The sequence below is a fragment of the Protopterus annectens genome, chromosome 4.part1 (assembly GCF_019279795.1).
Source record: "Protopterus annectens isolate FY-2018-M chromosome 4.part1, PAN1.0, whole genome shotgun sequence".
NCBI classification, from domain to species: domain Eukaryota; kingdom Metazoa; phylum Chordata; order Ceratodontiformes; family Protopteridae; genus Protopterus; species Protopterus annectens.
The window spans coordinates 240,457,470-240,478,892 of NC_056734.1; the positions used below are offsets into that span (position 1 = coordinate 240,457,470).

A 21,423-nucleotide genomic window follows, 5' to 3' on the forward strand; every position below is an offset into this window, starting at 1 on the left:
CATAACACCCCTGATTTTGCCTCATATTTTTTTTCTGTCCCTCATAAAATTGTTGATTTTCTGGTAAATCACTGAGGACTACAGTCAGTCAATATTGCCCATCATAAAAGTTTCATACTTCTCATGCCACAGAAAATGCATGTTGATGGAAAGTCCATTATTGAAATATTTACAAAATTATCCTTGATTTTGAGCCTTTGTCCACCCATTATTTCTTGCATTGTCCAGAATTCTTGAGCAAATAAATGTTGCACAGTTCTTGAATGTGCTTAAGAATCTTACTGACTGTCTGCTAGACTTGTATATTTAAAATGAAAATAAATAAATACACACATACCTATATACATAAATAAATAAACAGCATCAATTAATTAGAGGACTGAAATCTGGTGAGGTATTTATGCTATGTTGGGATGTCCAGAAGGTGAAATTTGCCAAAAAGGGACATGGAAGCAACAAAAGCTTTGGCCAATATGCAGAAGTAATAACAGAAAAGGTGCAGCCAGTCCTTTGTGAATTAATAGTTCTGTCACTCATTTTGTACAAAGCCAAAATGTACTGATACCAGTATGACTCAGTCATAGTCCATGTGGTGTAAATGACCTGAGATTTACCTCTCTGGACAATATGAGAAGAGCCATGATGGCACTCTTGGACTGTGTGTCCCAGGCATACCTCTCAACCTCTTAGAGCAATAAATCTGGACAAAGCCATAAATAATAGGTGGACAAAGGCCCCAAAATAGGGGCACTTTTTAAATATTGCTCTTACAGACAGAAAGTTGACAGAATAACAGGTTTTGCATTAGCATGAGTTTTGTGAAGAGTATGCAGTCTGAAACTCAAATGTCTGTCAATATTTTCTGACTTTAATCCTCAATGATTTGCCAAAAAAACACATTTTTTTGAGAAACAGACCAAAAATATGAGGCAAAAATCTGGACATTCTGTGAAAATCTTTAGAGTTGAGCAGTATGGTCCCAGGCCTGTATGAGCCTAGCATTGATCTGCATTCTGCCTTCTGCAAGGATAATACCAAAAAGTGAACAGAAGATAACTGATTTTAATAACTGGCTTAATTTTCGGTCTCATTTGAAGGTGCTGCAATATATGTCAGCCTGGGAGGATCAGGGCATTTGGGGGTCCCCAGCAAATGTCAAATAGGCACTTCAAGTCTAAGTATCACCCTATCCCTGCCACCCCTCCTAAGCAACCTTTTAGTTCATGCTGCAAACATTTAGGAAGAGTACACACTGACTGACCTGTAGCTACAATGCTCTTACATTACAACAGGCCTATGTACTACACTATGTTAGCCCAATTCACAAAGGGACATTTAGAGTTACTGGCATTTAGTTGCAGCAATGATACACTGCACCAACTGTATGTACAGGTCTGGACTTAGGTGAAATGGCACCCTAGGCCTACACACACGCACACACACGACCTCTAGTCTTCCACTCTGTTTTATCCCTATCTGTGGTTCCCCACTCTATGGACATTATTTTATTTTTTACATGTCTCCCATTTTGCTTTACGTTTTAGCTTTTTCAAGAAGCCATAACTTTCTATATGCTCTGAAGTGTATTTTTTTTCTTTTTGCACTACGGTTTTATCCAATGATAGCTTGAAAATAAATTATGATTAAAGAAAGACATTCAGTGTAGCTGTCTTGCTTTAGCTTTCCCTGCATCCTTTCAGCATGCTTTTCTTGTCCAAGACAGCACAGTAATAACAATTTAAGAAATAACAAAAATAAACCAGGCCCCAGGAAACCATAGGGTTATAGGTGCTCTGGGGTGCATTTTAGAGCATTTCCCAGCTTTTAATCCAATGGTGGGCTAAACAAAAATCATGAATAAGAAAAGACTTTGTCTTATTTTTTTTCTTTCAAGAAAGACATAAGCTATGGGCTAGGCTTAATGTTCAAAACTGACAAAATAGTAGCTCACAATAAACTGACAAGACAATTGTGAGGATAAACTGGTCCTATATGGGAATACTTCCTGCATCCCTTCCCTCTCGAAAAAAAAAAAAGACAGTCACTGCCTATGCATCTGTCTAGTGTTAGATTGGAATGAAAGTCAAGGTTCAAACTGCCACAATCATGTATTTCAAGTGACTTCTGACATCCATATATACAGCATGCCTCCTCACTTTTCACCCCTCACCCCTAACCTCCAAAGGCAATCACTTGTATACATGCCTGAAGTGTGATTGTGAGGAAAGTGAAACAAATAATAATGACAGTAATGTCCGTTGCTCCTAGACACTACAATATCCATACACAAGCTATAGTAACTTTCACTGTATACCTCTGAGGTCTATGAGATAAGTAAAAGAAACAGTGTCTTCAACCCAAACACAAACTATAATGACCTCCTGTACACACGTCTAAGGTTTGACTCTGAAGAAAATTATAGAAGTAATAACCACACAATCCCCACCCCACCCCACCACATGTAACCTACAGTTGCTTTCTGTATATACACACTTGAACAGGGCTGTTTTTAGAATGAGTACATTTGACAGCAGAGGCCATTGTCAGTTTTACCCTAATAGGGTCATATCACAACCCTGTTCAGGTTAAAGAGCGTAATTGAAATTAATACATTTTTCTCCCCATTCTTCCCCAACCAGCAACAGCTTTTGTGGGGCCCCCACATAGTCAAGGATGATTAAGGGAGCTCCTTGTTTCCATTTATACAGCCTGAGGAGTGGGGGGCCACCAGATGCCTAGAAGATCTAAGTGTCTGAATGATCTGTGATGTATTTTATGCCTTACTTTTGCAATATAATTACTTGTTAGCTGCATTTTTTAATGATACCCAGAAGAATCATTTATGTGTCCTGGCATTAGTGGGTGTGTTCACAGATAAAAATCTGAGATATTTTTTACCCATATGCACACGAGTGCGTGCACACACACACACACACACACACACACACACACACACACACACACGAGTGTGCGCCTTAGGAATACGTTTGTACTTATTTCAGCAAATAGCAATACACTGCACAACATTAGTACTGCCACACTAGATTAATGATTGCTGTTTAGCAGTTGTCAAACAGCAGCAGGGGTAAGTCGCTTTTATTTACCTAACTGATAAGCAATGTGTACCTATCATTGTCCCTGATTTTACAGACCTTCCATGATTTTGCTCATAATTTTGCTCTGTCCCTCTTAAAAAGTTTGATTTGCCAGAAAATTATTTAGGATTACAGACAGTCAGTAAATCTGGACATCAAAGTTTTATACTTATTATAGTTCAATACATACATAGCGATGCAAACGTTGTTGTTCTATTAACTTTTTAAATGAATTAGCGTAATATTTAAAACATGTTCCTGATTTTGAGCCTTTATTCTGCTATTATTTTTGGCATTGTGGTGAATTCTTCAGCAAAGAAGTTGAGAGTAATAGTATCTGGTGTTTTACCAAATTTATAAAACTCCCTGAAAGAGAAAACCATCCCTGAAGAGTGGAAGCATCAGCTCTTCTTAAAATCCTAGGTTTGCACTGAGATCAGTCACTCTGGGCTGCTGATCATGCTAATGATTACCTTCCTCATTTTTATTATCAGCTTTATCCTAACCGTGTCATATCACAGCCATGTCCAGGTTAAAAGTATAACCTGGAAATTAATACATTTTTTTCTCCTCATTTTTCCCTAAACAGCAACAGCTTTTGTGGAGCTCTCACACAGTCATGAATATTGTTGGTACCTAAAGCTGGCTATGTTTTTAGTTTTAGTGGAAGGTCAACCAGCAAGATTTAATTAAGCCAGAGGCACCATGTCAGTGGTAAAATATTTAATGGAATTGTGAACCCTGTAACTTGATAAAACGCTGTTACTATAACCAAAGATATCTTTGAATTTTAAAGGAGATATACATAAGAATTATTGCCCACCTGGTTTATTAAGTATATAAAATTGCTGTATTAGTTTTTGTTTGTTTGACAGAGATGTTACAAAATATCAAGGTAACGGCAGTGGTTGGTGGCCCTCCAGGAACAAGGTCCCCCCCAGCGACTGCAGGGTTCGGTGGTGCCTAAAGATGTCTATGGAGAGGATATGGTTTACAGAACACACTGCTTTGTCAGGGATGGTCTGTACCAGTTCCCTAAGAGACTTTTGAATATTGGCTAAATCTTTTTCCACCCCATAGCACCTTTTTTAGATATTGCTAAACTGATAAACCTAACAATATATCAAAACCAATCCAAAAAAACTAAAGGTGTTACTGCTTATTGCCAAGATTCTAAATAAAAAACTCCCCTCCCTTTATATTCTCCTCACCATGGAAATTGCAGATGTCTCTGAAGTTACTGAGACATGGTTTAAAGCCATGGAGAGCACACTTGCAGTGCAGGCCTATAATGACCTTTGCACATTTAGGCAAGCAGTTGCAGAAGAAGGGACAAAAGGTGGAGGTTTCAAAAAGAAACACAACTCAAGGCTTGACAACAGTATGATATGCTTGAGCTTCTCCACTTCCAAATTACCACAGGCAAAGCCTCATACCTTATCCTTGCAAACTATAGGTCCCCCATGGTCCATAAATCCAATAACAAAAACTTAAATCTACTAGAGACACTCACCATTAACCCCAGCACCATATTAATGGGTGACTTTAACTACCCCACTGTAAACCAGGAAACATACATAACTCACAAACATGCAAGTCCAGAGACTCCTGGACTTTGTAAATGCAAATACCCTGAACCCATTAGTCCATAGGTCCATTAAGGGAGCTAACATCCTTAACTTGGTCTGCACAAAGATGGGAGAATGCTGCTCCCCCTAAATTATAATGTCTTTACTGGTCAGGTTGGACCATAATGTTGTCTTGTTTGAAATAAAATAAAACTCAGGAGCCCAGCCAACCCTAAAACATTTAGGAATTATTGTAAAACAAAGTTCCAACTATTAATTGGCACCATAGTAAAATTTCAAGTCCCCCAAAACCTGAAAACATTACTGCTTATGCAGAATTGTTCACAGAATTGCTGTACAATCATGTTAATGGCTGTATAGAGACTTACCTGGAATAAGCACAGGACCATCTCAAAAAAAAACAGCCATACTGGTGGAGTACCAACATCAATAGGTTGTATAACAAAAGGAAGAAAACATGGCAAAAATTAGGAAGTGCAATACGCAGCAAGGTAAAAACTTCCTCAGCAATCTAAACAAGTAAATCAGGAGACTAATTATGTCAAAGCTGAGGTAAAAAATAGCTTCCCAGTCCATGGATAATCATAAGGCATTCTTTAGCTATGTTCCCTATTTCAAAAGTAATACGTAACAATGTGCTGAACTAATTGTAAATGGAGCCACATATAATGAGTCAGAAGAAATAGCAAATCTACTAGCGGACAAATGTAGATCCAATTTCCCCCTTCCACCCAAGGCATCCCTCAGAATATAACCTCAACTATAACTCCCGCAAATGTCACTAAGGAGCAGGCCCTCAATGCACTCTCAAAGACTAGGTATACTGAATCTATGGGCCCGAATAATATCTCAGTATATCTCCTTAATAGCATGCAACATGACCTATCATGACCACTGGAATCATTATTTAACTATAGCCTCCAAACAGTCTTTGTTGCAAGCGAATGGAGGCTTGCAACTGTCATCACTCCACACAATGCAGGTCATCTATAGACCCAGGTAACTACAGACCATAATTCTGACTAGCCTCACATGCAAAGACATGGAAAGAATTATCTTGGAAATGAGAAACAATGAAATAAGAAAACCTGAGACATTGGATCCAACTCAGTTTGGTTTTATTAAAGGAGGGGCATACTTACTTAGTCTGGTGGACTTCTCTGAAAAGGTCTCCAAAGCAATGGATGGGGGAAAAATGGTGTAGACTGATTACTTTGACCTGGCCAAAGCATTTGAGACAATAACACACTCAGACCTTGAAAACTAACTCACGGAATTGGTTGTAAATTTCTACATCACCCACAGGATAGCTGGCTGGCTCACAGATAGGACACAAGATGTTAGGACAGGAGAGTCTACCTTCAGAAAGAGGCCAGTCACATGTGGAGTCCCTCAAGGCTCAGTGCTAGGGATGCAGCTTTTTGGCATCTACGTCTTTCAAGGCCAATGCTAAGGGTGTGTTACTGACCAAGTTTGCAGATTATTGCAAACTAGGTGCTGTCATAGATTCCCACAAAGACACAAATACAAAAATACCTACAAGAAGGCCTGACACGGCCTAATAACTATTGCTAGAGCCACAGTCTGAAACTCAATACCAAGAAATCCATAATGATATCCTTTGTGAAGATGGATACCCATGGAAACTACAACAACAACAACAACAATAATAATAATAATAATAATAAAGAGTATACCCAGAGGTCAGGGATTTATGAACTGTTGTAGGCAGTAACCTGGTTGTTGACCATCAAGTCTCAGCTTATAAGTAAGGGTGCCACCTAGGCTCAAGGATGTCATCACACCATTGTACTCGACATTCATCAGACTAATCACTGAGTACAATATCCACTTCGGTATGTATCTGAGCAGGCTTAAGCAACAACTGGATCATCCACGGAGATTCCTCACAAAAAGAATGCAGGGTGTAAACATGTCCTACATGGAGCACCTCAAAGCTCTATCCCTGTATTCAATCTCCTACAGACTGCTGATAGACAATCTATACCTGGCCTACAAGGAATCCTCTGATCCCCCTCTGATGAACCTGTTGCACATTTGCAAAATAAACAGCATCACGATTAAATGATCTAGGGATCTAAACCTCATCTGTAATATAGGTATCTGTCTCAGAGACTACCCCTTTTCTGGAACAGGCTTCCCATTCATGTGAAGCAGAGTTATTCCCTAGTCCAATTCAAGAATAACTTGGATCAGTGAATGGGGACTCAGACATTTACCCCTGGTCTGACATCTATGTGTGTAATAGATATAAAGCAGTTGTAAATGCTTGAGTATGCATGCCCAGTCTTACATATATCCCTTAAAATAACCCTAGGGTATCAAAAATTGTCAGAAATATTTGGGAATCATGGTTAGGCTTAAAAAGGCCCCCTTTTATTGTTAGCCTAGTAAACACCCATGAACCTAAGGTGAAAGAGATGTTATTGTGGAATTATTTGTCCTGACTCTAGGAGACATAATGATTTATTTCTTAACAGCCTCCTAAATAAACTTTATTTCAGAAACCAGATGCTATCTTAAAAATCATGATGACATCCAGCTTCTCAGACTACCATTTTGTCTCTAAGCTTATGTGAAAAAACACTTTCCAAAATGGTACTGACACTGTAGAATGACATTCCTGAGACTATTTTGAAGTTTGAATAGTAGCAAACTCTCAAGTAATCTCTTTAAAGACCACCCTTTCAAAACAAATGCAGCTGTTTCAGAGAACTATAATAAATCTACCTTGCCTGTAGCCCATTCTATTTTATTCTGTTCTTACTGTTGTTTTCCACTGTTTCTCTTATTTTGTCATACATATCTGCATGTGTGGTGTCCAATCTAATAAAATATTCATTTGGGGTATTAGAAATGTCTACTGTGTTGTCTTACTTCAGGTTTATATATTAACTTCTGCACTCCAGTACATGTACTAATGTTTGGTAGTGTGGATTGCATAATTATGTAAATGGCCCAAACTTATTATGGTATAACCTCTGCCTACTGTGGCAGTAGGTTCCACATTAAGAATTCAGTTGTTTTACAGCATTAAGAAAATTCTGTTGTAATGTCTTTTAGTCTGTATATATCTAGACATCCTCTTATATCTTTGATTGTCTTATATAGTGGCTATAATGCTGAATAAACTCAGCAAATAACTGTTTACTAATTTGTGTAAGACTATCTTTGCTGAAATAACATCTCACTATTTTACATCAGATATTATTTGCCTTTTGGTGTTAAATTGTATGCTAATGCTTCTTTTATATTGTAAAGATGACTGTGTAGACTATAATTAATTTGACTATATAACCTTGCGTTGTCTGTAAATGTGTATTACCTGGATGGCCAAGATCATGGTTGAAAAAGGTTGTTGGGTGAGATCATTTACCTAGTTAGCAGACAAGCAAATAAATGCCACATGATATTTATGTCTAGGAAATGATAGACACATATTTCAGACAAACTTATGTTACTGTAATAGTAGGCAAGAGTGACAGACAATGCAGCAGTAATGCGTAAGTTAGTTAGAAAATATGTTTGCTCTGGTTAAGGAGCAACAGATGTAATGCCAGATGTAAAGCCATCTGGAAAAATAAAGTAAAAAGAAGAGGTAGAATCCGGTCTGGCAGCAAAGAAAACCTTTGAATTAAAATAATCCAAAGTACAATAAGTAAAAAAACAGTAATCCAGGTAAGTGCTTTCGTTTGTCACACTGACAAACTTCTTCTGACAATAAGAAACATCACTTCCTTCTGTTAAAAACAATTTGAAATTCCCTCCTTTTAATACTAATGGTCCATTTCGCCAAAACAAGATGTCAGCAAAATAACAGCAAAATCACCCCCCACCTTAGACGCACAATACTGAAACATATCTAAAAGGAGTAGTCATATAAATAAATAAATAAGCTGAATATGCCTCAAATAACTGCATTATAAAACCATTATAAAAAACATAAAAATATAATTATAATAAACAACCCAAATACTGAGAGTACGTGTAATACCTACGTAAATAGTTGTAAATGTAAAATAAACCTCAGATAATGAAAAGTTATGACCACAAATATACTAAACACACGCATAGTTTGGTGTTGTATAAATGTGTATGTGTTATGTATAAATATTGTGAATATTATGAAAGTATGGTGAATGGTGTATAATACTAATAATGATAAAAAATAGTAGTAAATATAATAATATAATAGCCATTATGAATATTGGTGATGGAAAAATAAATAATAGAATAAATTATCTCTCCAGAGATTTTAATTTTAATATGCTGTTAAGGGAAAGAGACTCATTCAAGCCTGGCCAAAAATGTGCACACAGGCGAATTTGCCAGCCGAATTCCATTTTTTCTAAATGGGCTGGCCATGCTCCCCCCATCATTGTTTTTTAAAATATCTAAAATAATGAATTTGAACTGATGATGAGCAACTTAAATGATGTCTCACCAGTCTGGGGTCCTGCCTGGCTATAGCTCACATTTTTGGCTTTGCTGCTCTAGGGCAGGCAAAGCAACATGGACGGAGCCCAGGCAACTCATTGGCAGCAGAGTGTGTGAATGTGCTAGCAGTAGCAAACAAACATGAGAACCACAAGTAACACAATGTATACCATGTTTGAACATGGGGATAAGTGTAAGATAAAAAGTGAAATTTCTTGTCTTCCATCAGGATGGTGCCTTTTTATGCCAGGCATGAAGAACAATGGGGGGGGGGTAGGTAGATATGTAACACCAAAAAGGATGTGAAGAAAATCTTTTTCACATGAGCATGTAGTCATGTCATTTGGCTAGAACTACTTTATCAAAATTATATTTGCAAAGATCAAAAAGCATAATAATCAATCATCACATGCTCAACATATAAATATAGACTATGTAATGGTCAGACACAGTTACTATGTGCACAAATGCAAACAATAATGCAAAGAAAAAAAAATGTTGCTCTTGTGAGTATGAGAAAAATCAAACAACTCCTTACTTATATAAACTAACTCCATGTTTATACAGCTTCCATCCATGCACTACCCCTTTCCCATTTTTGCACATGGGGTCGGGGTGTCACTTCAGTAATGACAATCATCTAGAGCCAAGGTTCACACAACTGCAGCTGTTCTTCTGTACCACACATTGACATCAGTGCTCACACCTATGGTCAGTTTGGAGTGTCCAATCCACTTACTGCATGTCTTTGGAATGTAGTTGGAAACCGGATCACCTGGGGGACACCCACGCAAACATAAGAACGTCATGCAGACTCTGCACAGAAGTCACTTCAGCCAAAAAATCAAACCGGATAACCTCTTGCAGTGAGATGACAACACTATCTGCTGTGTCACTGTAACACCCAGGAAGCAAAAGCTGCTTCCTGCATGCAAGTCAACAATTCAGGTGTTTGACATGAAGAGAATGTTCTCTGCCATGGCTGGCTATCTGAAGTTTGGATGAAATGCACCACAATTCTTTTAACATTCTGCATAGCATTCAATGTTTTGCAAGATTAATCTTATTAATTAGTTCTAAAATGGAATCCCAAAGGAATAACATATAACCTGGTATGTCAGCTGCATTTTCTGATATAATCTCTATAGTTTTTTTTTGTTGTTGCATGGAAAACAGTTCTGGAATTATATAATTAGGTTAAAATCTTTGTCATGCATTTCACAAGAACCGCTCATAGAATGGCTATGCATTTTGATACAATAGCAAGTGAAAATGTATTCACACCTCTTGTCCAATAACATTGTTCTCTGAAAAGTTCTTTGATAAAGTCCATGACTTACTTGCCAATAACTAAAAAAAGAGTTAGAATTCACTGAGTGTCATGTTTAAGAACATGATTTTAAAGTATTTCACCTCAGGTAAACTCATCTTATTCTGATATTCATTTATTTTTTCCAGAATAGATTTGATTCTAATATAAAAGTTTACTCTTGGAAGCAGACAGAACTAGTGAATGCTTCAACATATACAGATTATTTCACATTATACTTCACCCTTCATTTTATCCACTCACTCACTTGCTCCCTTACAAGTTGCATCCCACTCCTAGAGTGACTATACAGATAGCCACTGCTACCATACCTCTCAACCTCTTAGTGCAAGAAATCTGGGCAAAGGCTGGCAAAATGGGGGGGAGGCAGGCCCCAAATAGGGACATTTGTTAGATATTGCTCTTACAAAGTTAGAAATTTGTTAGAGTAACAGGGTTTGTTTTAATATACTATCGGAAGTAGGAGAATTCATTTGTCAGCAACCTGTGGGTATGGATCCGATATCGGATCCGAACCGGCATGGTTTATCCAGCTATGGATCCGAGCTCCTAGCTCCTCCCCTCACCCATAATGCCCTGCTCTCCCTACATGACCTCAGATCTAGTTTGCCGCGTTCATGGTGACAGCCTAGATTTCGAGCTCCATAAGCTAAGTGTTTTTTCTGTATTTTTCTGTATTTTACAAAGGATTTTTCTTGTTTAAAATACCTTAACTGTGTGAAAGTGATAGGTTCCCTTTCTATATATATTATTTTTGGGATAAGTTAACTTAATTTTGTGTACCCTCCTCTCTCTGGTGTGTAGCAACTGTGAGTGTGTGTTTTTTCTTTGGGGCCTTCTGTGTGTGTGTTAAATTTCTTTTTTCTTAAAAAAAAAAAAAAGTGAATAGTATGTCTGAGGCCCCAAAGGCAATCTTCTCAAAATGCTCCGAGTGTGGCCATAAGCTATCCCCTGCTGATGGCCACACTCGGTGCGTTCGATGCCTTGGGGTTGAACACCTCACTTCTGGGTGTTCAATCTGTGCAGGGTTCAATCCCAGGGCATTGAAGGAGCGGAGGTCGAAGCTGGTCTTGGTGGGTCTCTTACCCCCGGACTCAGCTTCGGCCCATGCTCCTTTGGTAGTGACTGCTCCGGCGGTTACTACCTTGCCTGCTCCCCCTCCTCCTCCCAGGACTCAAACTCCCTCTACGGGTTCGGAGGAGAGGGAAGCCAGGAAGAAGGACCGGAGAGAGAAGCACCACAAGCGGCGGGCCTAGACCTCCGTCTCGGCCCCGCCGGCTAAGCGGGCTTCTCCTCCAGCCTTTCTGGCTGCTGGTTCTCCTCCTCCTCGGCTCCGGTCCCCATGTTTTTCACCAGGACCTGAGGAGGAGGAGACCCGACCTCCTTTGAGGCTATCGAGGTGGCACTCAAGGCCTACCTCGGTAGCCTCGTCGAGGTCCACCTACAGCCTCTCCGACGCTGATCTGGACTGGATGATGCGAAGGTTCATCCAGGCCCAGATGCAGATGGGAGTGCTCTTGCCTCCCCCCCCTGGGGGGGAGCTCGACCCCTTTTTTCAAGCCCATAGCTCCTTCTCCGACCCGCTACCCGGGCTCGGAGCGCTCGGAGCCGGGCAGCTTCGGAGCCGGAGGTGGGTTGGCGCCAACAGTACTGGGTACTTCGGATCCGACCCTGCCCTCGAGTTTGTCGGATCCGACCTCTCAGAGCCTTGGCCCGAACTTTGGATCCAAGGGACTCAGTGTGCGTTCGGTGCCATCCGTGTCGGAGTGCACTGCTCCCTCGGAACCGAGGGGCTCGGCGCCGGCTCCGATCCACTCCTCGGATCCGAGGGGGGGCCGACTTTTGGATCCTTTGGTCGAGGCTGGCTCCCCCTCGGCTTTTGATGTAGTGGAGAGGGCTCTGTTGAGGGCATCCGGACCCCCGGCCCTTGCTTCGGCTCCGTCCCGCACTCCATCTGCTCTGGGTCAGGCTTCCGTCACCCGGCCACTGGGACAGCCCGTTTCACTGTCCCAAGCAGTTCCTGTGGAACTGGACACTGCTGGCGAGGGCTCCTCGGACAGCCCCCCCGAGGAAGCACCTCGCAAGCACACGTGTAAGAGGAGGCACATAGACTCCCCCGAGTCTTTAACTGAAGACACGGACTTGGAGGAAGGGGAAGGCTCCCCAAGATCACCCCCTGAGGATGTCTCCTTTGGAGACATCATGGAAATGTTATGTATAAGAGGTGGGTGGTCTGCCCCAAAGTCTTCCTCGGACGAGTCCGTGTTCTTGGAGGCATTTGAAGCATGCCCGTCTACCTCTTGGGTGTCCCCTCCTGCCGACCCCCTGGTGGACCTTATTACCACCAGGGCGTGGAAGGAACCGGACACCATGGAGCCAATCCCCAAGAGGCCGGACAGGATTCTTAGCCCCCCTGCTGACCGTGCCCACTGGAGCAAGGGACCCTCGGTAGATGCCATGTTGTCGGCAGCAGCCACTAAGAGGGAACTCGCTCAGGAGAGTCCCTCCATCCATCCCCCGAGCAAGGAGTCTCGGATGATGGACCGCTTGGGGAAGCGAATATTTAGTTCAGTGACCTTTTCAGTGAGGGCGCTCAACTATCTGGCACATGTCATTAGGATGCAGCGCGATCTTATCAAGGAATACGCTGCATCCCCCCCAGAGTCCATGTCGGAGGAGGACAAACTCTTGCACTCCACCCGTATGGCCACTCTTCGTTCCGTGACCAATACCTCTATGCGGTTACTTTCCCATGCTACCGAGGGAGCCGCTAGAGCTGTAGGAGTGGGCCTAGTCACAAGACGCCAGGCCTGGCTCCGCCATTGCGATTTCACGGAGACCTTCAAGGCATCATTCGCGAACGCCCCCTTTGACGGTTCTGCCCTTTTTGGCAAGATGGTTCGCGACACCTTGGTTCAGAGCGAGAAGGAAGGGAAGATGCTGTATGCCATCGGAGTCTGCTTCTCTGTGCCCCAGAGGTCCTGCTCTAGGAACCAAAAGGGCCAGAAGAAGATGTGGTTCCGGAAGTCGCAGCAATCCCAACCCGCTTCAGACAACCAGTCCTTCCGCGGCAGAGGAGGACAGGGAGGATGCCGCCCTAGGGGCAGAGGGGCTCCCAGGAATTTTGCATCTAGAGAACCTTTCTCTGAATGGCACACGCAGCAACACTGAGGGGTTGCCCGACTGCTCCACTCTGGAGGCAGTCGGGGGACGTTTTTCAGGGCACCTAGCAGCATGGGAGTCCATTACATCGGACCGCTGGGTTCTCCAGATTATATCCAGAGGTTACAAAATCCCATTTCTTCACATCCCAAAATTAAAATCCCTCCCCGATGTTCCACCCAATCAGAGGGAGGCCGCTTCAGCAGAAATTGGCCATCTGCTAAGAAAAAGAGCCATCCAGCCCATCCCCCCAGACCAGATCAGATCAGGGTTCTACTCCAGGTTCTTTTTAGTGCCAAAAAAGACGGGGGACCTAAGACCCATTCTGGACCTGTCCCTATTAAACCTGGCAGTTCCCAAAGAGAAGTTATGGATGGTCACTCTACAATCCATCCTCCCCCTTCTAGAGGAGAATCACTGGATGTGCTCTATAGACCTCAAGGATGCGTACTACCACATACTAATGGACAGACGATCCAGGAGGTTTCTTCACTTCCGGCTGGAAGCCAGTCACTACCAGTTCAGGGTCCTTCCCTTTGGTCTCACCACAGCCCCCAGGGTGTTCACCAAAGTATTAGAAGTGGTTGCGGCCCACCTGAGGCTTCAGGGGGTGCAGGTCTTTCCGTACCTGGACGACTGGCTTCTCACCACCCCAACAAGGCATCTACTATCTTTGGCAAGAGACTCTTTTCTTCATCTAGCTCCCTGGCTAGGCATCACGATAAACGTAGAAAAGTCCAACCTGGTCCCTACTCAGTTAATAGAATTTATAGGAGCCAGGTTAGACATGAGGAATTTAAGGGCCTTTCTCACAACCGACAGAGTTCAGAATCTGCGACTCCAGGTGCGGGCCATCCTCCACTCCAGCTCGGCTCCTGCGGAATTGGTCCTGAGGGCACTAGGGTCTATGGCGGCAGCAATTTCTCTTCTTCTGCTCGCCCGCTTGAACATGCAGGTACTTCAGTGGACACTTCAGGTGCAATGGTCATTTCTTTCTCTCCCCCTGCATCACCCCATTGCAATCAGCAAGACTTGCAAGCGGTCTCTCTTGTGGTGGCTCCATTCCCCGGATCTCCACAGAGGCCGCCCTTTTTGTGCTTCTCCCCCTCTCGCCACGGTGACCACAGACGCTTCCCGCCTCGGGTGGGGGGGCATTTTGCAGGCCGGATGGTCCAAGGCACGTGGAACAACTCAGAGACCTCCCTGCATATCAATGTCCTGGAAATGAGGGCGGTGCTCTTGGCGTTGCAAGCACTTCAAGCCTTCCTTCCCCTGGGAACAATTGCAATTCAGTCAGACAACATGTCGGTGGTCTGGTACATCAACAAACAGGGTGGAACCAGGTCTTACCCTTTATGTCGAGAAGCCATGAGAGTGTGGGAATGGGCGATCTCCACCAACCGCTTTCTCATCGCAACGCATATCCCGGGTCGGTCCAACATTCTTGCGGACAAGCTCAGTCGCACCATTTTCTCCCCGTACGAGTGGTCTCTCAATGCTCAAGTAGCGGAACGTATCTTCGCACAGTGGGGGACTCCCTGTTGCGATCTCTTTGCTTCTCCCTTAAATGCCAAGTGCGAAAGTTTTTTCGCTCTAATCCCACCTCCAGGGGATTCCCCGGGAGATGTTCTGGTGCATGTTTGGCCTCCCGGTCTTCTTTACGCATACCCCCCTCTGCCTCTGATGCTCCAGGTGCTTCAGAAAGCCTCTCGGTTGGGGTGCAGAATGATCCTCATTGCCCCATTCTGGCCTCGACAGATCTGGTTCCCTTACCTAAGGTCTCATTCAGTGAATCCACCTTGGATTCTAGATCCCATTCCGGATCTGATATCACACCCATCGAACCTACCAATTCCGAACCTGGACAACCTGAAGCTGACAGCTTGGCTGCTCCAGTTCCACTCCTAATCAGGACTCCCGGTATCTCATCCCCAGTTAAGGCCATTCTGGTAGCGGCTCACAAACCCTCTACCAGAAAAATTTACCGCAGTAAATGGAAGCGTTTCTCCATTTGGGCGGAGCGGCCAGGTCTAGATCCCTTCACGGTTCCCCTTCCTTTGGTTCTAGACTTCCTTACTACTCTCTTTAATGATGGCGCCAGTAGTTCTACGGTCAAAGTTCAGCTAGCGGCCATTTCTCATTACCATGTTGGTCATGACTCTGGCCCTTTTATGTCTGCCAATTTATGTAAAATATTCCTAAAAGGCACCTTTTTGCTCAGACCCCCTGTTAAAGAGACGGTTCCTCCGTGGGATCTTTCTTTAGTTCTTCAGGCCTTGACTGCTCCCCCCTTCGAGCCTGCGGCCACAGTAGATCTAAAATTCTTGTCCCTTAAGACTGCCTTTTTAGTAGTCATTACTTCAGCTAAGAGAGTTTCTGAACTTCAGGCCCTGTCCATGAAACCGCCTTATTTGGTCTTCCATCCGGACCGGGTGTGCCTCAGGATCAATCCCTCCTTTCTTCCCAAGGTAGCTTCGGAAGCTAACATTAATCAGTCCATCAACCTCCCTGTTTTCTTTCCTAAGTATCAGAACAAAGGTGAATACAAGCTGCATTCCTTGGATGTTCACAGGCAGCTTCATTTTTATCTTCACAGGACAGCTGGTCATAGGCAATCCGACCAATTGTTCATTTCCTTTGCCAAATTCAATTTGGGTAAGCCAATTTCCAAAGTTTCCTTGTCACGCTGGATTTCGCAATGTATTCTGTTAGTGTACCAAGCTTCTGGGAGGCCTGCACTGGAGGGAGTCCATGCTCATTCGACCCGGTCTGTCTCTACCTCAGCAGCCTTTAAGTCTAGGGTTCCTCTGGATGATATTTGTTCAGCAGCCACTTGGGCTTCATCTCATACCTCTATTTCTCATTACAAGCTGGACATCACATCTAGAGGTAGAGCATCCTTTGGCTCCGTGATGCTCCGGAATATCCTTCCATGATGGCCGCCCAAGATTCAGGTAGCTGGGGACTCTGTCCCACAGGTTGCTGACAAATGAATTCTCCTACTTCAGATTTAGAAGTTATGTACTTACCATAGCATTCCATCTGAGTAGGTGGATTCATTTGTCTGCAACCATCCCGCCCTCCTATCCCCCTGGCCTTGTCAGTTTCCTGCATGGGGTGTGTCACCCTTTGATTAGGGTAGTTGGTGCAGGGCAAACTCGATCTGAGGTCATGTAGGGAGAGCAGGGCATTATGGGTGAGGGGAGGAGCTAGGAGCTCGGATCCATAGCTGGATAAACTATGCCGGTTCGGATCCGATATCGGATCCATACCCACAGGTTGCAGACAAATGAATCCACCTACTCAGATGGAACGTTATGGTAAGTACATAACTTCTAATTTTCTGAAGGATTTGAAGTATAAAACTCAAGTGTATGTCATTATTTAGTGACTTTAATCCTCAGATCATCCCAGTGAGTTGCCAGAAAACCATACATTTTATGAGGAACAGATGAAAAATATGAGCCAAAAATCTGGACATTGTGTGAAAATCTGGACAGTTGAGAGGTATGACTTCTGCTACCCTTGTTCATCTCTTTTCCCATTCCTCTGTTTTGTCACCTGTTTACTGCTTAATAGAAAAAAAATGCTGAAAGTAAAAACAGTGCAGTGCTATTTTCTCAACTACTAGCCTGGGATAAAGTCATCCAAGCTTAAGGAAACACAGTCATGCACACATGATAAAGAATGTAAGTATATTCATCCTTAGAAAAATTATTTAAAGTCTTTTTGAAGTATTAGGAAGTGATCTTCAGTAGGCATAGGCTGGAGAGGCAAGCTTCATTAAGTTAAATGTAGAAATCACAGAGGAATTAAATGCACTTAGTATGTATGTATGCATTGTAAAAGCATGGTTATTGTTGATGAATTTTCTGTGTATCATACATAGCACACTGCATATTTACTGGATTAGCAATGTTTTTGTAAAACCATTAAACCTATATATTCTGTGTTTTAAGAAATGTCCGCAAATATTTTCCATCAAAGAGATATTCTCCTACTTAGATTCATACAAAATGGATGTATTCAGAAATTAAGCATTTCTTTGTTACACTGTTTTCCTGATGCAGTAGATTTAAGTAAACATATTTCACAGCCATACTGTGTACCACTGTTATAATTGTACTTTTCTATATAGTATGTTTCAACAAATAAACTCTGTGTGGAATTATTTCTTTCTTTTTAACATTGTGGATAGTGAAAGCAATATTCTTCTTGTAACTAATGTTGCATTAATTAACAGACTCAGAAATACTTACAGTCATCAATACCTTTGGAAAAATGTGCCAAAGCATTTTCAGGGATTGCATTTAATAAATGAGTTGCAAGTCTTTTGAAGTAGATGCAATGCTTTTCTTTTAATAATTTTAAACCAGTTCTAGTTGGCTTACCTTTTGTTATAGCTGAGCTAAACTCTTTGTTTTCCATTTCTGCCTTTAGTTATTTATTTATTTTTTCCATGTTCTCTTTACAGTCTCATCAAGATTACTGTGCACAAAAAAGAAACAGAAATTCCCTGTCACCTTTTACTTTGTGTTATTCATGATAGTCATCTTTTCTGAAGCTTTTATGTTACTTCTCTGTTCAGTTCACTGCACTTCACCGAAATATAACTGGACATTTGCTTCTCCATAGTGACTGAATTTTATACACTACCTACATATTTTATTTCCATGTATAAACAGAATAAATTTTGAATCACAGTTATGAAAAAAAGTAATGCTGCTTCCATAGTTGTCATAATCTTACTTTCAAATGAAAACTCTGCAGTAAGCACAAAGGAGGAATTCAATAAAGTCTACATGATTTTTTTTTTCGTGTATGCATCATGCTATAATGCATACATGAGCTCAAACAATTTTTGATTCAGTAAACAACACTTAGCAGCGCCCAAACATGTGCAAATAGGGAAACTTCCGTGCAATGCAAATTTCTGCTTAAGCAGGTAAATATTATCCAAATGAGGCAGGTGGAGTGATCCAACAAGGCTAAAGGCATCCATGTAGACTCTGTGTACATGGTTATAGTTTACGTGAAAGTTTTCCATGTACAGGAGTCTACATGGACAGAAGGGGATGCAAAAGTCCACAAATATGGACGTAATTCCCCTGAAAATAGTAGATTACATACACACATATGTGAAACATATAAAAGTAAGGGAATATTTAAAATTAATAATAATTTTTTAATAATATTGGCATGTTTTCACTTTGCGCCATATTGCACAAACATGCTTAACAGAGAAAAAAAATTCTAAAAATAACATATATATTGTACTTTACAAAAATGTATTGTAGGAGTCTGCATTGGATCTGTACAATGGTGCATTCATGCTGTTACCCAGAACAAAACTGCAGCTACGAACCAAAACTAAATCACAAAAACACCTTCAATGACTGAAGAAACGTCAAACTGGCACGAAGTAATAGTTAAAGCTTTAATTGCATAAAAATCACAGCAAAACTGAATCAAGCGCTTTCACCTGACTAATATCAGGCTTTATCAAGATACAAAAAAGCTAAAACCACCATTCTTATATATCATTAGATGCAGTCACATGATAGTTAATTGTGAATAATTAATTAATAATTACTCTCATTAAAAACTTTTTTTTTTTTTTAAAAGACATTACATAGTAAATACATACCTTAGAAATGCCATTAATTAAATATACCATATAAAGTATTTGACTAAAAAATGAATGTAACCACAAATTAATTTAATTTAAAATGTATTGTCATAAAAAATATGTTGTAATAATAAATATGTTATAATAAATATATACCAACATTATTATAATTTTGCTCTTCTCATCCTAAGAATACTTTTAATACTAATATTGTCATTAAGACCAGGGGGTTTTGAAGCATCTAACCTTAATTGCCAAAATAGTTCTCTACATTCGAGAAATGTTTCCCAATCACCCCCTCTTTGGTCTTGCAAAACTTGCTCCAAGACCAAAACTTTAACTGCATGTTAGGGCACTGGGTAAAATGCTTGTAAAGGCATTAGTGTCTTTCTTTTTAGTTACCTCATATAGGTGTTCATAGATCCTACGTCTTAGGGTCTTTCAGTCTTCCCTACATAAAAACTGTAGCATTGTGTACAGACCCTAAATATACTACTCCTCTAGTTCCACAATTAAAATTACCCCTTGGATGATACCTAAAATTTCTTGAGTGAATATGCCAATTACTATCATTTAAAATAAAATGACACTGGCTGCAGGCTCCACATTTAAATGTACCCAACCTTGAAATAGATGTCTGGTTCCTAACACGATTTTTACCTTCATATAAACCTTTTAAATTTGTGTCCCTTCTTTTCACAAAACTAGGCTCTGGAGGTATCACATTACACATATCTTCCTCAAGTGTCAGTACTGGCCAATATTTTAACACAGTTGATTCTAAATATTCAGCATCCTTAGTAAATGTGTAAATAAATGTGCTATTTGACTAAATTTGCCTTCCTGTACCGTTTTCTCTACTGTCTGCTGTCCAATGCCCAATAATGGGTAATATTTAAATTCCCTATTAGTAATTACCTCTGAAGCCAATTTGTTGATCAAACTTGTTGGATAACCTCTCTCTGCAAAAAACCTTTTTAGTGTATCAACCTCTCTAAGGAACAATTCATCTGTACTGGACATTCTAGATGCCCGAATGAATTGTCCTTTTATTATTCCTTTTTCTGATGGAAAGGATGGCCACTTTCAAAATGCAAGTAAGAATTTGAGAAAGTGGCTTTCCTATAAATCTCAGATTGAAAGAAGTTATTAGCATAGTCTTTATGGAGTGTAACATCCAGGTAATTAAGCTTATCGTTACTGACATTATGTGTAAAAGAAAGAAAATGTGTGGACATGTTAATATATGTCATAAATTCCTCAAATTTATTTAAACTACCATCCCACAAAATACAAATGTCGTCCAAAAAGCATTTATAATGAATAATGTATTTAGCCCAATCAGTTGTGAAAATAAATTTGTTCTCCCAATAATGTAAAACAATGTTTGCATATGCTGAGGCGCAAGGAGTACCCATCGCCACCCCCTTTCTTTGTTTGAATATTTCTCCATTAAAGTAAATAAAGTTGTTCCGAAGAACAATTTCCATAAATTCTACTAATAACATCACTGTGTTAGCTCCCAAACCAGATTGTGTGGCCAATACCTCATTGAACCATTCTAAACCAGTGTGATGTGGGATGCTTGGAAATAACTCCACAATGTCGATGGTTACCATTAAACAAGTGGGTTTGTAGAGACCCCTTTCAATGCCTTTAAGAAATTCCCATGAGTCTCTATAAACATGCTTTAAGGAAGTTACAAACTTTTTTACAGTTTGGTCAATAAATTTTCCCAGTGGTTCCGTAATGCTACCAGCACCAGAAACTATTGGCCTAAACTTCAAAGGGTCTAACCCTTTATGAACCTTAGGTATTCCAAATATAACTGGGGTCTTGGGCTTATCCACATATAAATAGTTATACAACTTTTCGTTAATTGCACCTTGCATTAAATGATAAAATAACACAAACTTAATTTTGGAATAAGATATATTTAGTTCATTTCTAGAAAATATCTCATACTGCTGGGGGTCCTGCAACATGTTGTAAATGTAAGTTTCATAAACCCAATTATACATCAACACTACCCCCCCACCTTTATCCGGTTTCATGACTCTAACCCCTTCATTCTTTAAAAAATCTATTACCTGGTGCATTTTAAAGTCTAAATTCACAGGTGGAAGAAATGTATTAAATGAAAATTGTTTTCTTAAATCT

The 21,423-nt window shown here is 40.9% G+C and overlaps 1 protein-coding gene across 2 annotated transcripts in view; it reads right to left on the minus strand.

Annotated features, from left to right (window-relative positions):
- Positions 1-21,423, minus strand: part of LOC122800827 (phospholipid scramblase 1-like) — a 604,453-nt gene that overhangs the window by 491,585 nt on the left and 91,445 nt on the right. Inside the window, exon 2 of one of the 2 annotated variants that reach the window (XM_044070116.1) lies at positions 18,026-18,122. The exons of the other annotated variant lie outside the window; for it this stretch is intronic. Within the exon in view, the coding sequence (XP_043926051.1) occupies positions 18,026-18,062 (37 nt within the window). The 5' untranslated portion in view covers positions 18,063-18,122. The remainder of the gene's footprint in view (positions 1-18,025; positions 18,123-21,423) is intronic. 2 annotated transcript variants of the gene reach the window in all.